This window comes from Megalobrama amblycephala, linkage group LG2 (genome assembly GCF_018812025.1).
Source record: "Megalobrama amblycephala isolate DHTTF-2021 linkage group LG2, ASM1881202v1, whole genome shotgun sequence".
Classification (NCBI taxonomy): Eukaryota; Metazoa; Chordata; class Actinopteri; order Cypriniformes; family Xenocyprididae; genus Megalobrama; species Megalobrama amblycephala.
Window position 1 is genome coordinate 32,301,619 of NC_063045.1, and position 23,927 is coordinate 32,325,545.

At 37.0% G+C, this 23,927-nt stretch overlaps 1 protein-coding gene across 5 annotated transcripts in view; it reads left to right on the plus strand.

Moving 5' to 3' along the window:
• The window catches only part of LOC125255442 (A-kinase anchor protein 2), a 127,544-nt gene that overhangs the window by 44,039 nt on the left and 59,578 nt on the right, over positions 1-23,927 (plus strand). For 4 of the 5 annotated variants that reach the window (XM_048170719.1, XM_048170735.1, XM_048170727.1 and 1 more), the window contains 6 exons: positions 802-882; positions 5,952-6,082; positions 16,121-16,235; positions 19,768-19,789; positions 20,315-20,413; positions 22,532-23,197. In XM_048170719.1, coding sequence (XP_048026676.1) covers positions 802-882; positions 5,952-6,082; positions 16,121-16,235; positions 19,768-19,789; positions 20,315-20,413; positions 22,532-23,197 — 1,114 coding nt within the window. The remainder of the gene's footprint in view (positions 1-801; positions 883-5,951; positions 6,083-16,120; positions 16,236-19,767; positions 19,790-20,314; positions 20,414-22,531; positions 23,198-23,927) is intronic. The other variant, XM_048170752.1, reaches the window with a different exon arrangement.

A 23,927-nucleotide genomic window follows, 5' to 3' on the forward strand; every position in this document is an offset into this window, starting at 1 on the left:
AATCCAGTGGCATCATTCACTGACGGATATGTAAGGGTCTAGTTTTAGAGGCACATTTGTTCACATCTGGATAACATATCAGTTTTCCCTCCGTGGAGACTCACTCACAGGAGAGTGCATACTTACTGCAGCAGTGCTCTGCTCTGGAATGTGCTCGTGAAATGGTGTCAAAGCGAGCCAAGATATTTGAACAAGCTCAAGAACCTGAATAACCTACATATGTGGCTCGGTTTTCCTCTATGGTCGTGTAAAGTGAATAAGAATTAGATCACCTGCAGAGAGGGACTGTCAAAAATGTATGGAGTTTAGGTTATGATGTGATATGATTATATGATATATAACCATGGACAAACCAAATTTTCACATTTTCTGAACAGTGCTTGTCATGTTAAACAACCTAAACAATTATTTTGTGCAACTCACGATTGGAAATGGATGACTTCCTGTTTTTAGTCATTTGTCATTCACACTGAAACAACCGCTTAAGTATTTAGTTATGAGCTAAAAGGCTAATAGTTATGCTTGTCTGAGCAAATATCACAAACAAAGCTCAAACAATAAAGATGTTTCAGATATAAACCCTGAAGATGATTTTAGATAGGATTATCTTGATGTGATGCAAAAATACTTGTCACACAAGCTTCAGTTAATGCATTAATATGAATTGAAACTCACTGCATGCACTAATTAACTAAACTTATTTGGTCTTATTGTCACACAAAATGAATTATTTACAATTTAAAACCTTTTCAATTACGTTACTCTCAGTAGTTTGACACAATATTTCTATTATATTTTCAGGAAAAACGAAAAAGACAAGCCGAGATAGAGGACAAAAGAAGACAACTCGATGAACTTGTTCTACAACTTCAACATTTCAAGGTAAAAACTCTTTATATCATCTCTGAAAGTTTGACCTTGCACCAGTACAGCAAATTAATGAAATGTCAGCGTTCAATATGTTTGTCTACATGTTTACATATCAATGCATTGCAGTCTCCCAAAGTTGTCTTATAGGTACATTTCAAAACAAATCATTTGTCCACTTGGTCCATTTGACATCAAAAGGTTCATGTGCTTGTTTGAAGTGTTTTTTATGCACATTTTAAGAATTTATGCACATCTCTGCATTTCATCCAAATCTTAGAGAACTAATCCTTGCATTTTTGTCTTGATGATAATCTTTTCTCTCTGCTGGAGTCTGAGTCAGGCCAACATGTCTGACCCTATAACACTTGAGTGTGTTATCAGATAGCCAGAGGTTTGCCTCATTTACAGAGAATTGCTCTGTGGTGTTATCACACGAATTTTATGGCAGTTAGTTTATACAAAAAAAAAATCAAATCAACCTCAGTTTAAAGTCATTCATGAAAGAGATTTTGTCTAGGACTTGAGGGAAAAAAAAGGACTTGAGGGAAAAAAAGGACTTGAGGGAAAAGAAATGCTTATTTTCAATGACTGCAAAAGATTTGATAACGCTCTACTGCGAGACATTTATAAAGACCACAGAGAGACTAAAAGATAACCGTGATAGCGTATTGTGAATATGTTTCATGAAGAACTTAGCACACAACAGCTGACAAGCCCTAACGATTAGCTAGATAATCACATGTGCAAATCCTGGGTGATCTTCACAGCTATAGTGTGAATGTGTATTGTAATGAAAAGGCAGTGAATGTTTTTTCAAAGAGCTGAATTCAAAGTGAAGACTTAACTGAGAAAGAGGAGCATATCCAGGAAGAGAGATGTTTGTTTAGTAGTGGGTGTAATCAGATTCTGAAGCAAGTTCTCATAGGAAAGTACAGCTGCAATGCCTGTGATTAATGGTTAGATTTTGTGACAACCATCAGAAAGATTTGTATCTCAGTTTATTTTCTCATAGAGGGATAAAATATTATGTGAAATTCTAAACATAAAGACAAAAAAATGTATGCTGTGCAGATACTTAAAATATTCATTATAGATATAGGCCTATACAATTATTTACTATTTTTAAAAAGAGTGCAACAGTCGGTTTTCAGAAGTAAAAATCTCATTCATTATAGAGTAATTAATTAAAGACATACCTCATATATAAATAAAATCAATGTCTTTAAATCAGTAGTTTTATATTTATCTTTTTTAATTCAATTATGTCATTCACAAAGTTTCATGGGATTGTAGTTCTTAAGTTAAGGACAGTCTTGTACCATTTTTTCCAGATACTTTGTTTCTTTGAATCAAAAATTTTTATGTGATTTACCTTGTCGCTTTTTGGTTCATGACTTGTAACGCTTTACAGAAGCCTATTTTAAAATGCCCCTATTATGCTTTTTCATTATATATCTTTCATGTTTATTATAGCTGTTTGCGAACGTTAAAGGTCTGGAAAATTTCAAAGAACAAAGTGCAGATAAATTAAATTATTGTCTCCCAAAAATAGAAGCGATTCTGAACTGCCTGAAACTGCATGAATAATCGTTTTCACACATGAATTGGCACCTCTGAGTCCAGACCTTAAATTCATTGAAAGTCTTTAGGATGTGTTGGAGTAGACTTTACAGAGTGCTTGACTCTTGCATTGCCAATAAAAGATCTTGACCAAAACAGTGTATATTAGAAGGCAGAATTCTACAACTGACCAATCACAATCCAGTATCCCAAAGAGCCATGTAATAAATTGTATTACAGCTTTCCACAACCAAACCTTAAGAATATAATGCAATTTTGTCAAGTTATGAAAATCTGAAAATGAGAGTTTAAACACAGTGTTTTAAACACCATTTTAGAAGTGCTTAAGTCTTTGAATCCAAACATGTGGGTAGTCTTGAAATGTGGATAGTCTTGAAATCTAAGACTGCATACCGTCAGCAGCTTGTGAAACAGTCATGAGCGTTCCTGAGTTCCTGTGGTTGACCTTCGTGGAGGTGATGACTAGGCGTAAGGGGTCCTGAGAGACCTCATAGCTCACATAGCTAGAGTCAGTTCAACCACAGCTGGTTACTTCCTTAACAGCTGTTCATGTTGGACAGGTTTTAAATGTATTCAAGTTTACATAAGAATGTTCTGAACGTAAATGTCAAACAATGCACATAAAAAGGGTTTTCTTTGGTAAACCACAGTCCACACAGTAATGAGCTGACTAAAGCATAAACCTTAAATCCATTTTTAGATTCACTTGGTACATTTAGGCTACATTCACCCAGAAGCAGAGTACTGATGTCTGTCCTGTTTGGAGTGCTACAGTAAACATGGTTTACGGTGTGGTACAGAATGACATTCTATAACTGTAGTGACCTCAAATTTGTGAGTGTTTTTTTCTTTTTCTTTTTTCATGTGAGGTTTTGGGAGCTCACAGAAATGGATCTAGAAGCCATGTGTCACCCAAAGTTTTAAGATCCGGTTGCTGTCTTCCACAAAGATCCTTCCACCAGTTTTATGTTAAATTTTGGAGTCTACTCAGCTACAAAGACCAAAGATGGTCAGAAGGTCTCCCAAGCCCATCCAAACCCCTTTGTCACACCAGTTTTGTCAGACTTAGAGACCAGCAAACCACCAGGCTATTTCTTTTTCAGCAGGACAGTTAAAAAATGCTGGTTAATTATGAATTGATGGATGAACTCGTACCTCACTTGGTTTCATTTATTAGATTACATTATTCTTCTGGTGTAGTGGATGTTGCCATCTTTGAAATGCACTTTATTTATAAAGTGCAGTGATGATAGCATCACCCTGGTTCCTTCAACAAAACCCCAAAAGGATTTTTTTTATTGAGTTAGGCCATAAATGAACTACACCATGTTCTCAGAACTTCAGTGTCACCACTTTCTGACATCTCTTTCAGTCTTTATTTAAAATCTTCAAGTTGGAAAGTTTGAGTTAGAATAGCTTGCAAAAGCACAAGTATTAATACAAAAAGGTAGTAAAAGTGGACTAGTGAGTAGATGAGTTTACCTATTTGGTGTGGTGATGTTTAAGGCCCCAATATACTTCAAGCTAAATCGAAAGAACAAACTGATGTGACGACATTTAGAACAAAATTAGGCCAAAGCAAAGTTCGTTTGGAATTCATTTCAAGTGAACTTTCTGGTAAACACCCTTGAACTACCATTGGTCCATGGTGATTATGTAATAAGAAGACTCTGCCTTCTCTGACACTTTTTTACCGTTGGACCGAACGGTTCAATTATATTTCCACTTGAGCTTGGTTCAGCATGGCACAATTACAAATCAAATTCGTGTTGTGACGTCACCACTCAGGATTGGTTGCTTGTCTGTTGCCTGGCTGCCAGTTTCTCTGTAACTGGTCAAGTGCACTATTTGAGCTAAATTAACGCAAGTTAATAATAAAATTAAAAGAAATATCTGATCATCCTCAATAACGCGGTCGCTATTTACATCTCATACCGTCTTTAAACTCTTGTTAAGTTATCAGCCCCACAGTGGAAAATGAAACCATATCCGTACTAGCTGGTCAGTATTGGCACAGAATGGAATGGTTAACAGTGTTGGGGGGTAAGGCATTACAGGTAACTTGAGTTCAATCATGACAACTCTCGGAGTGGATTAAATTCAACCAGCATTTTTTGGCATGGGGTATGAAGTATACATGGCTTGATTTTGGCATACGAGATCTGCTACACTGCTGCTGTTGCTGCTGCTACTGCTGCTGAGCAAATACAAATTGTTCAGCTTAGTCAAATAAAACAACAAGGAAAAGGCTGCTGCAAGAATGGTAGAACCCCCGTAGCAGATCTCTACAGGTGGCGCTGGGGAGGAGGAGGGATAACAGCGCTTCACATTGCGCAGCTTGTCGATTTCAGGCTAGGGTATGATATATATGGTTGCGTGGATTTGGAATTACTTCTGATTGGCTGATGCCACGGCATAGAAAGAACCAATCAGCGCTCGGTTAAAGTTTCATGACTGAACTTTGTATTTATGTAATCAGATTACTTTTTTCAAGTATCTAGTAAAGTAACACATTACTTTTTAATTTTACAACAAAATATTTGTTACTATTTCAAATAAGTAACTCAAGTTACTTTTTCACATTTATCAACTGACAGCTTTCCTGTCCACATGTTGAGCGAAATAGGGAGTAAGTGCAGAGGCGTTGTGTACGCTGTGTAAACATGATGGTTATTGTAGTTTTAGACTAAATGTGAACATGCATTTACTCATCTCACTTGCACAAAACAGATTCAGTGAATAAAAACAGTGAAATGAAATCTCAGAATTTTACGCAAACCTGTAATAATTAAAAATATTAAATTACACACATACACTTTATGTATTTAATCTCACTTTATTAACTAATGTCTTTGCTGCTGACCTTCAGTGATCCAATTCAACTATACTCATAAGCAAACATTATTTAATATTAGATTTAGAAATAAGAGAAATATTCTTCTGTATTCCAGAATGGCAGCACAGCTGAAAGGTTTGTTTGAGCTGCGCCCTCTACTGTACAGGCATAAATATACATTTCCTCCAGCCTGAGGCTTATTCCTTAACATTTGCCAAAAATAGAACTTATTTTGTTGTTATTAAAAAACAAACAAGCAAGCCCACCCCAGGTGAGAAAAAGTAACGCAAAAGTAATGAAACACATTACTTTTCATAAAAAGTAACTAACTCAGTTACTTTTTTAGAGAGTAACGCAATATTACTTTTAAAAGTAACTTTCCCCAACACTGACGGTTAAGCAATGAGAGTGGTTTGACCTGATGGTGGAAAAGCAGCTTATGGTTACAGGCATCATTCATAGCTGTCATGAGAAAAGAAAAGGCAATTGTCATCGGATCTGCACCTGCAAACTGTGCTATGTACAGCTCGATATCTCGATATCTCATACCTCTTACTAATACTTTTGTCAATCCCAAACACCTGTTTGAACATATACTATAACTTCAAAGTTCCAACTGATCTAGATTTATGACCTGACCATAGAACATGTTTCTGTCTTACAGTCTAAAGCCATGAGGGAGAGATGGCTTCTGCAGGGGACACCAGCAGTGCCACAAGAGGAAGATGAAGGTCGTAGGAAACAGGTTGAGCAAGATGAACTTCACGTCAAAACACTAGAAGATGCCATTCACAGGTATAATAATGCTTTTCTGATGAAAAAATAATTCCATAATTATGAAACACGTTTCATGGATCTCATCTTAGTAAAATAAGTGATGTTTCTTGCGATTATATGTTTATTCCCTGCAACTGCATCCATTAAGCAACCACTGTCCCAAACACTGGAGTCATTTCCTCCAGACTTCAGTGGAATCTGTATTTCTGCTTAGCTTTGCTTTTAATTATGAGAACTTCAAAGCTGCTCATTTTAAGCTCATCTGGTAGATGTATGTGAAGCTCTGCAGATGCCATTTTAAGGTTACTCATATGGGATGCATTGCCAACACAATGTTTTGTTGATTGCTCTCCAGCAGAATATTTTGACAATCACACAATGTTTTTGCTTCCAAAACAAGATGTTATGACTCCATGACGTGCTAGAAAACCACCTAAATTGTGCAAGGACTATTACACATGATACTAACTATGGCTGTGGTGTAGGTTATTCAATATGACATGCTTGAATCTAATCACAAACAAAACTGGAAAACATTGGGAATTTGATTTACAATCTAATAAGAAGATATGCAAAAACAAGAAACAGATGCACATAAGCATATACTAATAAAATAGCTTTCCATGACTGTTCATAAAATGCACATTCTTTTCCATTCATTTGGTACAGAAGTTCCCATGGCTAAGGCTCTGGAACAGTAAATTATCCAACAATAAGTGTTAGAACATTGGAATATTCCAACATAACTGCTGTGAAAATTGGTGCTCTTGGAAAGTAAGTTGACTTAATTGAGGTTTACTGTATTAGCATGTGTTTTTTTATTATGAAAGAAGGCCTGGAGGGTCTTTTGATTTCTCTCATAATATGTTAAAAGGCTGAAATTGAATGTCTTAAGGCCTCTGAATGTTTGATGAAACTAGCAAGAGTAAATCTAGCCGAAAGAGACTATCTCAAGAGTTTGAAATGGTATTTGAGGGCTAACTGGTTTTCTGGTTTTGATGGAATCAATTGTTATTCAGATATTTCAAGTGAGTTGTGTGGGAGTGTTTGGAAGATGTTTGGATTTTGAAAAACTGATATTACATAACTTATGTGCTACCTTTTTGTCCTCAAAAGTGATTATATAATCAGTTAGTTTGTGATTGAAGTGGATGATGTTCTTACACTATTTGACGGTAATGAGTGGATGCTCTGAATTACATCGAGTTAACTACATATTTGCCCTTCCTTGATGTCATCCATGGAAAGTTAACGTCCAATCCATTGTTTAGATTTTATTAAATCTCTGGGGTGGGCTTCCTCTCTGCACAGGATGTCATCTTAGAATGGGATGTTGAATTTTTCCCAAGTTAAACACAGTGGTGTCATATCTAAAATTAATTTGCATCAGTTATGACATAGGCAAAGTAGAAGAGTGGAATCTTGAAAGTTAATGCTGTTGGCCTTAAAAGGGTCATTGTACTATGAAACAATTATACTTTTTTATGCTGGACACAAAACTTTGAGGCACAAAGTAGCAAGTAAACCAGATATCCACAAACATAACTCATTCTGCTGTGCTTTCTGAGTTACAATATATCTGTTTAATAACCAGTATTTATTATTTTGGAAACTAAGAAATGTAGTTTAAAAAGTCTACACACATTATTGTTATTATTATTTTAAGATTTCAGAAGAAGCCTCCTGTAGGTTTGCTGTCCTAGTCACTGACATTTTACATCACTGAACAGCAGCACAAGTTGCATTAACTCTACTTATGGTCATTTAAAAAAGCAAACGTCCTTGGGCTGTGAGCTCCCATCTGTCATTGGAAGGGTAATTTAGTCAAATGGACGGGGCAACTGTTCAGAAGATTGTGTGGCTGTGCTGGTTGTGGGTGGCAGGTGATATTTCCTGTCTGGTGGGTGTGGGTGAAGGGGCAGGGTGGACTCGCACAGAAACCTCTCTGTCAGGACAGTGGCAGGAATGAAGGAATAGAACCGCCTCTGTGGCAGAAGTATGAGATTGAGGGAGAGGCTGGTGGCTATTTCTGTACCCTGCAGAGGAGATTCTCCAAAATAAATGGGTACTCAAGACTTTTTTCCCAGAGTTGATAAAGAATGAACTTACTGTATAGTGCCTCTGTTATGCTATTTTAAAGCTTCCTAATTTTGTTACTGAGGTCTCCTACAATAGGTTTACAAGCATCCAAGGTCAGGAAAAAAAAACACTTTATTTTTCTCACAATATGCATTGCAGCATCAGCTCTTACAGTGTCTGAAACGGTTTAATAAAGGATTTGGTTTCTCTAAACCCTCCTTTCCTACACTGCTCTGATTGGTCAGATGGCCCAGTCTGTTGTGATTGGTCTATTCTGCTCTGATTGGTCAGATGACCAAGTCTGTTGTTATTGGTCTGCACTGCTCTAATTGGTCAGATGGCCCAGTCTGTTGTGATTGGTCTACTCTGCACTAATTGCTCAGATGACCCAGTCTGTTTTGATTGGTCTACTCTGCTCTCATTGGTCAGTTGGCCCAGTCTGTTGTGATTGGTTTATCCCTTACAGTGCATGTTGGAAATCAAACGGCCATTACCATATCTGAATTTCGGCTCCGGATCTTCCTCAGCACTTGATAAACAGCGATACAAACAGTTACGATGGCATTGGTTTTACCTCTTCCAGACCTCAGCTACAACTACAGTCAAAGCAGATGTTGTTCTTAGTCAGCCAGTGTCAGTGGAATTACTGACAATTCACCCAACAAGAAAAGCAGTTTCATCTCTAAAAGGATGATTAGACAGCTTTACAGAACATAACCATTTTGATACAACATACTGTAGTTTATTCATATCCGCTTTAACATAAACATGCCAAACGTTTTTGTATTGGCTCCACAAAGGAATTTTGTCAAACCTAACATCAAAATTAAGCAATTCCCATATTGAAGGACAATGTAGACAACTCCTCAGTTTAAAAAACACAATTTTCATAAACCCATCTGAAATTCCATTGTAAATGTATTGATTTACTATGGTAATTGACAGCATGCAAAAGATGCAGTTAACTGTTAACTGTCTAAAGAAGAAGGATTGTGAGTGGGAATGTTTTTAGACACTTGTAAAGGAATGACTGTCAGCAGATGAAACAGCATTATCGACAGATGGCTATAATTTTGAATTAGGAAAATATTGTCTTAAACAAATTAATCAGCCTAACCAGTACATCACTCTTTCACAATAAACATGCAAAGCATGAGGTTATGCCTGCCTGTTTCAAAAAAGAAAAAAGAAAGAAAAGAAAAACAGCATGCAACGAGAACATTAGTGTAAATGGTTTTGGCTGTAGCTCTGGTGGCTTTAACTATAGCCTCGGCTGAACAGCAATGCATCTCTTGTGAGGGCAGACTTCTCTTAAAAACTTATCATTACAGAAGACATCCCAGCCACTGAGTCTAAAGTAAAGCTCTAACTACCACGCTTTCCAGGAAAAAACGTGGCGTTGTCATGATACTAACTCAGTCATAAAGTTCCCTCCCCGACACATCTGCACATGCACTGTTTATACAACTGTGTCATATGAGCTCCTAATATGGTGAAAGTGAAAAGTCTAAGGTCTCTCGTCCTGCACTGGAGTAAAGACAGACATAAAAATAAACATTACATCAGGGTTTCAGATAAGACTATCTGCTATTACTATAGTAAGACCTCTTAACATATCATGAGCTACTGAAATTCTTCCCCTGATTTGACTGAGTCAGCCAGCATGGAATATGTTTCATAAAGTTTTTCTGCCAGCTCAAGAACAGTGTTACTGTACCATTGAGATACTATTATAGTTTTTATTTTTAGTTAACTATAATAACACCTGCTCCAGAACAATTAATATTAACAATTACTTTTTTTGGTTTGTGTTTTTGGTTTTAGATCAGTGCTATTTTAGCCAGTGTTACCTGGGGTACTTTCCTTTTCTTCAATATTTAGCAAGAGAATATTGAGGTAAATCTATGCAGTATTTTGCTGTCGTTACCAAAAAAGTCACACATGGATTCATTGTGCCATAATGAGCGTTGCCTTAGAAACAAGTGGTTTCTGCTTCTGTGAACACCTCAGAGAAGAATCTCTTTAGAGTTGTCGTTTCATGATTATGGTAATGACAAAGACACAATGTGAACACTGCAGAAGTCCCACAGATTTGCCTTAGAGTCCTTTAGATTTGACATCTGGTAAACTGGACAGGAAACATTCAGTCTATGTGTTATCATGGGAACAGGAGTGTGTGTGTGGGGGGGGGGGTGGTACTGTCTCAGACACTGTCTGAGTACAGGGACATCGCTGTAGTTTCACAATGAGGTTACAGTAAAGATGCTTATCAGAGATTTTTGAATGATTGCAAATGGGTGAATCTCACAAACAACAGGCCCCAATCGCATTACAGCCCAAAATCAGAAGAAATTATATTCTGCATAGCACAAAATTTAAGCCTGTTATTATTATTATTATTATAATTATTACAATATCAATTCAAATCAAGTCACCTTTATTTATATAGCACTTTATTAAATGCATGTTGTTTCAAAGCAGCTTTTACAGTAATAAACAGGAAAATAATGATCAACAGTAATTCAGGAACCTGTTACCATTACTTAAATAAATTCATGGTTGCAAGTTAAAAAATTTAATTTATTGATTTAATTAAACCCTGTTGATGTAATCATGACATTAAAGGTGCAATGTGTAAAATTTAGGAGGATCTATTGACAGAAATGCAATATAATATACACAACTATATTTTGAGTGGTGTATAAAGACATTATTTAATGAACCATTATGTTTTTATTACCTTAGAATGAGCCATTTCTATCTATATACATAAGGTCACCTTACATGTTAAGTCGCCATTTTGCGCCAGCATGTTTCTACAGTAGCCCTAAACGGACAAACTGCTCTACAGAGCACGTTTTGTCACTATGTTGTTGTTGTTCTTTTTCTTAGTTGGTGTTTTTAGAGGCAGCTTGCATTGTCACTATGTTGTAACCTCATTGCTTGACTGGTTACTCTCTTCTGTTTCCAACGACGACATCTTTTGTCTTGTGTCAGCCAGACAGCCACCGTAGCTTCTCTATGTTCTTCGAAAGGGAGGGGTGAGCGCCATTGGTTGCAGTTCGCAACCTCACCACTAGATGCCGCTAAAATTTACACACTGCACCTTTAACTTAATATAGTGTGTAATTTAAACTCAAATTTCTGCGTTAATTGACTGTTTCAATAAATTAAGTTGTAGGAACTTGTCATGAAATTGTCTTGATAACTTGGGCAGTGGATTTCTAGTTCCCAGCATGTTTAGATGACTGGATTAGGGGTTGCACAGGCTTGTTGACTAGTTGACTTTAATGCTCTGCCATGACGCTTTAAGCTTAACATCGACTAGTCGCTGATCATGGCCTATAGAGGGCGTAACAGGATAAGAAATCTTTAAAGTCTACATTTACACTCCGTATCCTACAGTTAATGACAACTAAATGCTTAATCGCTGTTCTAAACTAATGCGCTGCTGTGATGTAACGCACACGCATACGTGCAGATCATATGCACACAGAAATATTCTGTAGCGCAGAAATGTATTATCAACACTGTTTTGTGATTTATCAATAAAATAGCTTATTTAAACTGAAAAGTTCTAGCATATATTTCTTAGTAACTAAAACCCACAGCTTCACTACTAGTAGAGAGACACTGCCAGGTAAAATTAATTCACAGACGCAATCACTCACTCACTAATGCATTCATATAAATGTAATATTTACTGTGCTATTTTATCTGTGTATGATTTAGAACAAGCAGAAATTTGCGACAAATGTAATGACCCAAAGAGAAAAAAAATGATAAAAATAAGATATTATGTAGGAGCAATAGCCTTGTGGGCAGCTCTGTGCATTTACCATATAGTTGTTCAGGCTTATTTGTTCATTAATGACGTCATCATCAGCGACTAGTCAACGTCGACTTTAATCACATAAATATCGACTTCAAAAAGGGTGTTTAACGCCCTCTACTGTACAGGCGTGGATTTGCATTTCCTTTAGCCTAAGGCTTATTCATATCATTTTATGTTATTAAAAAACAAACAAACAAGCCCAGGTTAGAAAAAGTAACACAATTGCACAATTGTTATTTAATTGTTATTATTTTTATTTTTTTAAATTAATTGTTATTAATTTTTTAGGGAGTAACGCTATATTGTAATGCATTATTTTTAAAAGTAACATTCCCCAACACTGATAATGATTTATGAAGAAGTCACTTTCAAACAAATCAGATTTCTGTTGGTCAACATGGCAAATTCACGTGACCAACTGAAATGACTGGATTTTTCCACGACAATTCAAACAAAAGTAAATGTGACTGAAGCATAATGGTATTATGTACTTTATGTACCGTAATTTAGGCTGATAAAATAATTTATATTACATAATTTTTACTGTGATGTGGTAAAATAATCTAGTAAGAATCACTATAGAATAGTGGAAATAGCTTTTGTCATTCAGAGCCAAGGGAGAAGATGATGCAGAGATGCAGGAAGCATGAGAAATAATGCAGGAAGTGGGTGTGAGGCCTGTATGAGCTCATCCAGACACCGCAGAAGATGCACTCTTGACCTCTGACTATGCTTTGAAAAAAGAAAAAAGGGGAAACAAAAAGTCTGCTTTTTAAATGAGTCATATGGTCAACACCCATTGTATTGTAGCTTACAGTGTGACACTGTGAGTGGCACCTTTCTGTGATGAAAAGGATCCTTTTGATCCAGTTCTCTACTGACTGGAAAAAAAAAAACATTGAAATATTGAATAACTGATAAATCCGCTAGATAATAATGTGGTTCAAATCAAGCTTTTCATGATTATTTTAGTTATTTGCACTTGGAAGTTCTGCATTAGCATTTATTAAAGAAAACATATAGCAAGTGAAAGGGCCTATGCAATCACACCTCAGAGAAACGCTCCATTCATAGTTATGGATGTTGATGCTACTGTGTGACAGATTTCCTGTTTCTTGTGTTCCTACATTTACAAAATAAAAGTTTTTGTTTCTTTTTTGTGCGAGTAGTGTCTGTTCTGTGAGAGCTTTGGACATGATTGTAAAGCGCATGCTCATGTATATATCTCAAACCGAGGTGTATATATATATACGTCCAGAAATGTACAACAACTCCAATTGCAGCAATGTTTTTTTCTGTGATTCAAACACATTTTAAATCTGTTTTTATTGTGCTCTCTATACTTATATTTCAAAAGAAATCAATAGCTTTTGGGCAAACAAGTGAACACAATAAAACCATATTGACAGACAAGAGACATTTTTGTTAATTAAGATCAATAAGAAAAAATAAATTAATTAATTAATAAAAATAAAAAAAATTGTCATTTGTAAGGGTATTTTTCACTAATGTCAGATTGGGGCAAGTTTTGTAACAATTACAATTGATTAATTACTATCTTTGCTATAATGTAATCAATTTCTATTAATCAAAACAAAAATGTATATATATGTTTTGTGTTTCATAGTTTTTTACTATTTAAATGTGTATAAATGCTATTAAGTAGCCATTAATAAGTTTAAAAAAAATTATGGGATAATATTATGATAATTTGGAACAAAGTTATTCTTCTCAAATGAGTTTCACTGACAGCAAGTTCCTATTGTGACAACTTACCCCATACCACATACCTTAAACCATGTGTTTAATGAACTTATGAACTTATTTTTTTTCTTGGCCAATAATGTTACAATGTTTTTATAGCTTAAATAAAAGACTTCAATGTGCCTCAACAGAAATTACATTTCAAAAATTTGCCCTAAGAAATATTCAGTCAAATTAAAAAGTATTTGAACTAATCCAGTCTGCCTAAATGACTCACTAAATGTTAAGTATGATTACTGATAATGATATATATGCTTGAAAAAATACAGTATAAGCCTGTCTGAACACATTAGTTAGTCTTGAAAGATGCTTTGACATGATTCCACCACTAGATGGCCTTGATGATCTAGCTATACGTATCTTGCCAGCTATATGAGATTTAGCAAAATATATGTCCACACTGAATTGAATTTTTGGATATTTTTGTTTACCGCACCTTTAAAGACAGCAGTGTGTGTGTGTGTGTGTGTGTGTGTGTGTGTGTGTGTGTGTGTGTGTGTGTGTGTGTGTGTGTGTGTGTGTGTGAAAGAGATTAGGAAACATTGTGTCCCTCCAGATAATTGTTCTCCACTGATCACTAATCACTAGCCTACTCATCCCTTGTATAAAAGAAGTGCGCTGAAAGAGTTGAATGTGCAGTTGTAGTGTAGGTTAAGTCTTAAAGGTATATTAAAAAAAACTGTACTTGCAAAATTATATTAATGAAACACAAGGACACTTCAGTGTACTTAAAGAGAGTACATTTTCATGAAATTCATGAATATAAAAAAGTGCACTTGTAATAATGTTAAAATATTTTACTATAAATTACATTTCAATATTGATGTATTGACTAACATACTAAAGCACATGTAAAGTGCTTGATTATAATTTGAACTGTAGTGTGTTATTTGATATTACTCTTAAAGCTAATACTGTATATTTAAAAAAAAAAAAAAAAAAAATAGTGTTTTAGGGTCCAGGGGAGCTGGGACATTCTGCCTAACATCTCTTTTCGACTTCCACAAAAGATACACAACCACATGGGTTTCCTTTTAATTGAATTAGATCTTGAGGTGTGTAAAAATCAAACGAAAAGTTCAGACAGTGCCACATGTTGATGCATTCATGGGCATCCATTATGTTTGTATACATAGATAGCACATGTCTTTTTGTAGATGGAATTTTTGTCAGGAATCGTGGGAAGGCTCCTTCTCTTTTGTTATTGCAGACCACGTAACCTCAGTGATCCAAACAATAGCAGGAAATTCTCATGGGCGGAGGCAGTGCGGGTTCCTGCGCCGGCAGCTTCCTCATTGGCTGCCAGCATTCACAATGAGTGAGAATGGAGTCCGCTGGGAAAAGTGGAATATGCATGGGTTAATTGACACTAAAGGGATATGTGTCTCATTCATTTCCAGAATGTGTGCACACGACTGTACATTCCATGCAATGATTTCATTCAATGGGCAACACATCTGTATAGTTTAAAACTGTTCAAAGTGCTGATACAGTAAACAGGAAATTTGGTTCTATGCTTCTGTTTTCTGTAAAGAGCACTGACATGCCTGATTCTGTTTCTTCAATGAGGTGCAAAAGGACACTTTTAGCAGAATGTCTAGACTGCCTTTTTCCACAGAACAAAATTAGTTCAAAAAAATGTAAAAGCAAAAAAAAAAAAAAAAAAAAAATCCTACACTATATTAGAAGTATTCGGAAGCCATATAGTAGACATTCAAAAGTTTAGTGACATTTCATGAGTCCTCATATTTAAAATAGCTTTAAAAACATACTAAACAATGTTTTATTAAAAATGCTGAATGTTTTCTGTGATGGGTAGGTTTAGGGGTAGGGGGATAGAATGTACAGTTTGTACAATATAAAAACCATTACGCCTATGGAATGTCCTCACTTGATAGCAAAACAAACCCTGTGTGTCTGTGTTCCCCAAAGAAACTTTGTGTTCCCTTGAAAAACTTTTGCATTCCCCCCCAAGTAACAAAAGTTTTGAGTGAACGCAAAGTTTCTCTGGAAAACTTTTGTGAGAGAATGCAAAAACATTGAAATATATTTTTTCCTCCCATCTGATATTTTTTCTACCACCATGTCCCTTTAGGGGCTCTGTAGTTTTCAACATTAATAATAATCAGAAATGTTTCTTGAGCATCAAATCAGCATATTAGAATGATTTCTGAAGGATCATGTGACACTGGAGTAATGATGTTGAAAATTCAGCTTTGATCACAGGAATAAACTTTATTTTACAATATATTCACATAGAAATAAATGTCTCAGCATTTCTGAAAAATTTGTTTAGCATGTTATGAATAATTAATTTCAGTAATTTTATGTACTGTATTCCAAAAAAATTAATTTTATGGTTGATTGTGTTTTTATAGATTGGAATCAGAAATCTGTCTTTTGGAGAATGAAGAATTACAGATCTCAGCTAAAGAACAGGTTCTCAGAGAGCGGCTGCGGGAAACAGAAAGATCTATTGAAGATCTACAGAAGGCAAGTGACCCTCATCCCAGAAGAACACACAGAGTTGCCGCAAATACTGTATAGATACTTCATGAATATCCTTGCATTAGGCAAAATATCAAAGCAAGTATCATTTATTTTAATAGAAGACAGGACAAGTACACGTTTAAACTGTTGAACTACAACTGTGGTTATTCTGCTTGGACTTGAGGGTTCCCTTTCAGTCGAATCAGGAATCTCACCAGAGAGACCAATCTATTTTGAGTGTAAACTAAATGAGCCAATGCACATTGGCATGCGATATTTGCATCTTTGTATAAATATGCAGCAGGTGCAACACATATCAGCTGTTCGTCGAGTGGTGTTGGAACCTGTTCGTCGAGTGGTGTTCTTCTCACAGAGAAGGCCTCCGGAAGTGCTCGATCAGAGCAATGATTTCCTTACTACAGCATGGGTTGGAGAGAAGGTTGTCTCCCTCCACCCTTAAAGTATTTGCTGCTCAAATTTAAATGACCCCATTGGAGGCAAGTCGGTAGGGAAGCACGACCTGGTCGTCAGGTTCCTTAGGGGGACTATAAGGTTGAATTCTCTGGTGCTTAGAGCACTTCAGAAAGTCCCATTCAAGCCTTTGCAGTCAATAGATCTAAAGATTCTGTCTATAAAGACTTTGCTGCTGGTTGCATTGGCCTCCATCAAGAGGGTAGGGGACCTGCAGGCCTTTTCGGGTCGACGAATTGTGCCTAGAGTTTGGGCCGGCTGACTCCAGTGTAATCTTGAGACCCTGGCCCAGCTACGTGCCCAGGGTTCCTACCACTTCAGTTAGGGACCTTCAGTGACAAGGTGGTAAACCTGCAAGCACTGTCCCTGGAGGAGGCAGACCCAGCCCTAGCTTTGCTCTGTCCTGTCCAAGCTCTGCTACGGTACGTGGACCAAACTCAAAGCTTCAGGACAGAGCAGCTCTTCGTCTGATACGGAGGCCAGCAGAAGGAAAAGGCTGTCTCCAAGCAGAGGATGGCCCACTGGATAGTGGATGTCATCGCCTTGGCTTACCAAGCACAAGGCGTGTCCTGCCCACTCAGGTTGCGAGCTCACTCTACTAGAAGTGTTGCATCCTCTTGGGCACTGGTGTGTGGCACCTTGCTGACAGATATTTGTCTGTCCTCCTGTGTTCTCCTCTCAAACAGGTAGAAGCACTGAGAGGCCCCTGCTCAGTGTCGGATTGCTGCACCTTACTATGTGCTTATATTGCTTCAGAGAGTTCCCTGATTTAACAAACCCTGTTGAGTTCCTCCATCACTTTCGGCAGCCAGATGTGTTGGAGCGTCCAGCGTCAGGCCTTCACTCGATGCATTCTTGAAAACCGGCGTAAGGCTGGGTGCCCATATGTAGTGACCCTGAGGGGATCCCATATTTGTATTTTCCAAGGTAAGTCCATGTCTTTCCCTTGGCAGAGTTCCCTTTGCCATCTCTGCCAGGTGTAGTCTCCTTCCAAACTGGGTTAGAGCCACCCCAGAGACTTCCATATGCAGTCGGCCCTACAGGGTTAGTCCATATGTGTATACTCCACTTAGAACCTTCCTATGGTAGGATGTGGCTTTTGCAGCATTCCTTTTTCTATGGAAAGGGTATGCTTGTGTTATCCAAATCTCACTGATAGGAACAGCACCTCTCTGTGTAAGCCCTGTCCCATCTTCTGGCAAAGGTAAGCAGAGATCAGCAGGCTTAAGCAGGGTGCTGGAATGGGCAGCTCCTGTGGCACTTTGTTAGTGATTCCCAATTCGTCAGTCATCGACGTGACGTTGAACGTGACCACCTGAAAGGGAATGTCTTGGTTATGTATGTAACTCACATTCCCTGTAGGAGGGAACAGAGACGTCACATCCTGTAGCCACAGTTGCTGTACCACCGCTGGGGCACTGGGTCTTTGGCTCAGCTCCTCAGCTAAAAACTGATATGCGTTGCACCTGCCCACGTGGCAAGGTATAGCAGTCAAATATCACATGCCAATGTGCATTGTCTCGCTTAGTTTACACTCGAAGTAGATTGGTCTCTCTTGTGAGATTCTCAATTCGTCGGCCGCGAACGTGATTCGGCGTGACGTTGAACGTGACCAACCGAAAGGGAACGAGGGTTACATATGTAACCGAGACGTTACTAATGATGTGTTCAAGTTCTCCTGGAAGTTTATATTTATGAGTTGGAAAGTCGTAATTACAGCGTCAGATTTAATTCAGTCTTCTCTTCATAAACTACAAAAAAAATACAGCAAGATTTTTAAACTCTACTTCTACAAAATAACGAACAAAGAACACAGATCAAGTGTGTTTTTGCTTTTTTATGTTTTTAATCAATTTGTGAAACCACTGTAAAATTAATGGTTACATGTTCTATTGTAAATGTACAATACTGTGTTATTTAGTGCATGCTACTGACAAGAAACCATAGAACGCTCCTAAAACCTGGAAATGAATTAGTATTTTTGCACTTCTGATTTTCTGTTTTATTCTATAACTAAAAATTTATCAGTAGTAGCCCACTTGTGATTTTTTTAAGTTTTTACTGCTACCTGGGACTACAGAGGTTGTTGGGGTCATTAAATGTACCAAACAGGAAAATTATTCTATTAGTCTGCTTTTACAGCCTCATTGTGTTTATACTTGTGCTCTTTTCTAACTATTCAAACTTGTGTGAAAATCATAAACTTTTGTTGGTCACAGAGCTTATTTTCTACAATAATTTAAAAGCCATTGGAAAAATACTATTGGGTTTTTGTCGAGAAAAAAAGGGTGAACCAGATAAATAATTTTGACTAATTTAGCCTACAAAAATACATCAACCCTGCAGCGCTCTATTAGTATCTACCATAATTTCTCTCTGACATGCTCCCAACCCGGAAACTCGGAAATCCTGAGGTTATCACATAACTTGAACACATCATATCTTCATACATTCACTAAAAATCACCTTGACACCAGTTATTACGAATTTGGTTCAGAAACGTCAAAATTAGCTCTTATTTGTTCCTGGTAGCCACTTCTAGCAGATGAGGAATAATTCTGAAAACTTGTTTGAAAACAGTCATAATTTTTTCAATACCTTATTTTGATAGTCCCCTTTACACATTCAACTAACTTTAAGTAACTTTGCGACTACATGTCAACTAACTATCATTAGAATATTAGTAGACTATTAAGTTAGGTTTAGGGTTGACATGTAGTTGCAAAGTTACTTATAGTCAGTAGAATGTATGTTGGGGAGCATCAAAATAAAGTGTCAGCGGATATTAAACAAACAGTCTACTAATACTTAATACCTGGTTGGCATGTGTTTGCAAAGTTACTTATAGTTAGTAGAATCTCTTAAGTGGACTATCGAAATAAAGTGTTACCATACGCTTCGGTGACAATAGTCTTGCAGCAATTACACACTTTGGCTCTAAGAGTCTAAATAATGTAACAGGAATGCAGCAATTTAGAGGAACACAGCTATTTAAGAAATGTAACAAAACAAAAGTATGTTATAGTAGTACAACAACGTCATATATTCTTTTTTCTTTCTACAGAGTCTTCAGAATCAAGATGGAGGTATGGAAGTCATTTGCATCTGTATTGTAGACTTGTCTTTTTCTCCTGTCTGAATACAACATAGACATTTCAGGGCAAGTTCATGGGCATCTCTGCAAAACATGGATGTTACTTCCAAGGTATCAGCGCAATGGTAGACAGTCACTCAAAACATGCTCTTCTCTTACATCCTTTTGTCAGGCAGAGGGGTCCAGCATTGGCCTCTTGGACCATTTCCCTCTTGCCTCAGCTAGACTATTGAACTCCACACATACGGCAATGACTCTGCACTTTGTTTACCTTGATCCACCTATTCACAGGGAATCCCTGTAACCCAGAGCCACCATTGTTTTGCTGTAATTCACTTGCACTGCTTTTGCTGTCTAAGCAATGAGCTGCTTCATGGAGAAAAAAAAAAAAAAAAAGGGCGAGAGAGAGAGGGAAACTCAGTTTAGTAAGGGGTATTGGAAGGGGAGGGAGTGAACCCGGTGGGCTTTTGAACACTGGAATCTAGTTTTAGTGTCTCTTCTGCTCTCCACCGGACAGATGCGGTGAATTACAACTCCCAGATCCCGGACCTCCCAGAACTGAACTCCCAAACTCTTGTCTCAGCTTCAGCGGATCAACAACTGCCAAGAAAATCTGGTAGGTGCTTGTTGGGCATGTGGGAGGGGCCGGGATGGTCACGGGTTTGGGCCAAGGCCAAAAGTGGGTATGGTAATGTAGATTTCAGATGGCGCAGTTACTCACCGTGGCGCGTTTATGAGAACAAGAGGGTGAGATGGCATATTTCACAATCTATGTACAATAGGGTGACTGGTCACCAGTTTCAAACGCATATCAAAGGCTTAAACTGAATAAACAGGAAAGTCTTTTAGACAGCTGTGGCACCTGCTTTTGTTGAGCATGTGCTAATGACCATTTCAGAAAAGCTCCGCTTACAATAGGCCTGTGATGGAGATGAGTGAAAAGGTCCACCACTGTGAACATTTATTGCAGTATGCTAGTCTAGTTCTTGTCTTACTCCATCAGCTGGAGTGGAGTGGAATGGAATCGAAATGTACAGTAAAATGTTCTGTTCCAGAACAGCCTGGGAAAAAATCAAGGCATCAGCTGAAATTCTTCAGAGATTAATCTTAGTGATCATACTTGTTCATTTCTTTACATAAAAGGTTTAGATCAGTGGTTCTCAAATGGTTTATCTTCACAATGTAGATTTTACATTGGACACCCAGTTGTGAAAGTACCACATTTAGTCATCGTTTAAATGTTAAAGCAAAGATAGGAAAAAATACAATTTTGTAAATGCATAAACAACAGCAGAAATGTGATTTACCCAAAAACACTGGACCAAATTAGTACTAGCCATACAGTATAACAGTATAAGTGGCAGATGAATGGGTACGAAAAGTTTTTGGACACTTAAATGCATGCTAATTGCAATTAAATTAAAATATATTGTAGTTTAAATTTATATTAAATGCAATTAGCTGAAATTAAGTGTACTATTTTTGCCTCACTTAACTAGGACTTACATCTTGATTTGTATTTTCATAATTACTTTTATTATCTTAGAAATATAATTAAAGTTATTGCTGAATGTACTGACAAGCATTTTGGTAAACTAAAATAGTAACACTTTACAATAAGGTTTCATTTGTTAACATTAGTTAACTACTTTAGTTAACAGGAACTAAGAATAAACAATACTTCTACAGCATTTATTAATCTTAGTTAATGTTAATTTCAACATTTGCTAATACATAATTAAAATAAAATGTTGTATTTGTTAACAGTAGTTAGTGCACAGTGAACATGAACAATGAACAGCTTGATTTTTATTAACATTAACAAAGATTAATACATACTGTAACAAATGTATTGTTAGCAAATACTGTATATTGTAACTCATTGTTAGTTCATGTTAGTTAATACTAACTAATGTTAACAAATTATACATTGTAAAGTGTTACTTTAATGTAATTTCTACTGAAAATTGTATGGCATGTTATTAAAATAGATTTGTAATGATGAACTTGCAATTTAGTACATTTAAAATATATGAATTTATATTTTAGTGTTTTTTTTTTTTTTAGTTAGTTAGTTAATATATTATCTGCAAGTGCAGTTTTTTTTTTTAAATATACTTAGATTTGAAGTACACTACAAGTGCACTACAGTACAGTTATGCACACTTCTTTTTCACAGCATATTTTTTAGCTGCCCTAACTATAGACAATTACATGCTATGTTGTATTTTATTATTTGCATTTAGCACAGTTTTTCTTCCCTGCGGCCCATTTTTAGGTTGCAAGCCAACAGTTTTGAACCACTGATTTAGATCAATCAAATTAGCTGCATTACAAATACCTTTGTTTGTTTTTTTGTTTTTGTTTTTTTCAAGAAGTTTTATTTTCGATGGAAGCTTTTTAAATAACTCCAAAGATTGTAATTTGTCAAATATAATATTAAAGTAAAGATACGCTTCCATAAAATCAAGAAAAATGCCAGAGTGCATCATCCACTAAGCTTACATCAGCATACAGCGGTTACTGGCAACAGCGTAATAACAGTGCAAAGGGTAGGTTGAATTTGTTTTTTGGCTCTGATTTTAATGCCGATTTATGAGACTGTATGAGTATTGCATGGACATAGTGACATCACTGAAAAGCCCAATAATAATAAGCATGCCACATTTCAGTAATGCATGATAAGCCACACTGAGTAGACATTAACCCACAACCGTCTGCACTCTTCCCCAAGCATTATACGCCATGGAGATCAATGTCGAAAAGGACCGGAAAACGGGTGCCACCAAGATCCTCTCGGCCTCAGCAGTCAGCCCACAGGAAGCTCACCAGAGGGGCGTCAAAGTCTACGACGACGGCCGCAAAGTGATCTATGAGGTGCGTTCTGGGGGATCTACTACACTGGAGAATGGCACGCACCCCTGGAGTCCCGGCCAGGTGGACGAACTGATGCAGCAAGTCGGCCAGACCCAACAACGAAGTGACAGAGGCCGAGTCACTGTCACACCAGCTGAGCCACAGCCAATGGGAGGACAGTTGAACACCAAAGAGGCCAAGCAAGACAAAAAGCAAACCCCTAGCAAAGGCTACGAAGGTGAGGTCACAGAGACTCCAAAGGCTTCAGCCGACAAACCAGTAACCATGATCTTCATGGGCTACCACAGCATAGAGGACGAAGATGAATCCAAGAAGCTGCTTGGCTTTGATGGCACCATCAAGGCCGAGATTGTCCTTATTGATGAGGACGATGAGAAATCTCTTCGGGAGAAGACCGTCACTGATATCTCCACCATCGACGGCAACGCCGCTGACCTCGTGTCGGGCCGGCCTCTGTCCGATACCACTGAACTGTCTTCAGAAGGCAAAGATGAAAGCTCGACCAAGGAACTGCCAACCACAGGTATTGAAAAGAAAAAACGCTGCCAGTGCTGTGCTGTCATGTGACCTTTCTCCTGCAACTTCTCTTTTCTGGAGCACATTCACCAAGGCTCTGCCTTCCTTAAAAACAAATCTCACCCTGTTACTAACAGCACCTCCACCTCTGTGACGTGAGAGAAGTACACTTCTCATTCTTTCTGACCTATTTTCCACAGATTGTCTGGTTGGCTGATAGCATATCATACACTCTTAAAAAATAAAGGTTCTTTATTGGCATTAATGGATCCATGTAGAACCTTTAACATCCATTGAATCTTTCCATTACACAAAATATTCTTCATAGTGAAAGGGGTTCTTTAAATTTTTAAATGTTCTTCACACACACAAATAGAAAGGTTCTTTATAGAACTGATCACTGAAAGGTTATTTGGGGAACCAAAAATGGTTCTTCTATGGCATCACTGGAAAAAAACCCTTTTGGAACCTTAATTTTTAGGAGTGTATGTGAAAAACGTTATAAAGTTATTACCCCAGTGTTTATTATTATTATTATTATTATTTATTGTAATATATCCTTTGAGATGGAATATAGATGAAAAAGCCAAAAACAATAGTATGTAAATGTACAGAAATTAAATAGAAAACATCAACAAGGAGTCCAATATAAGATTGGATAATTTCATGGAACGTCATACAATGGTGTAGCATTGATTTTACAAAAATATTGTCCGTAATGTCTACATTTTGGAGAC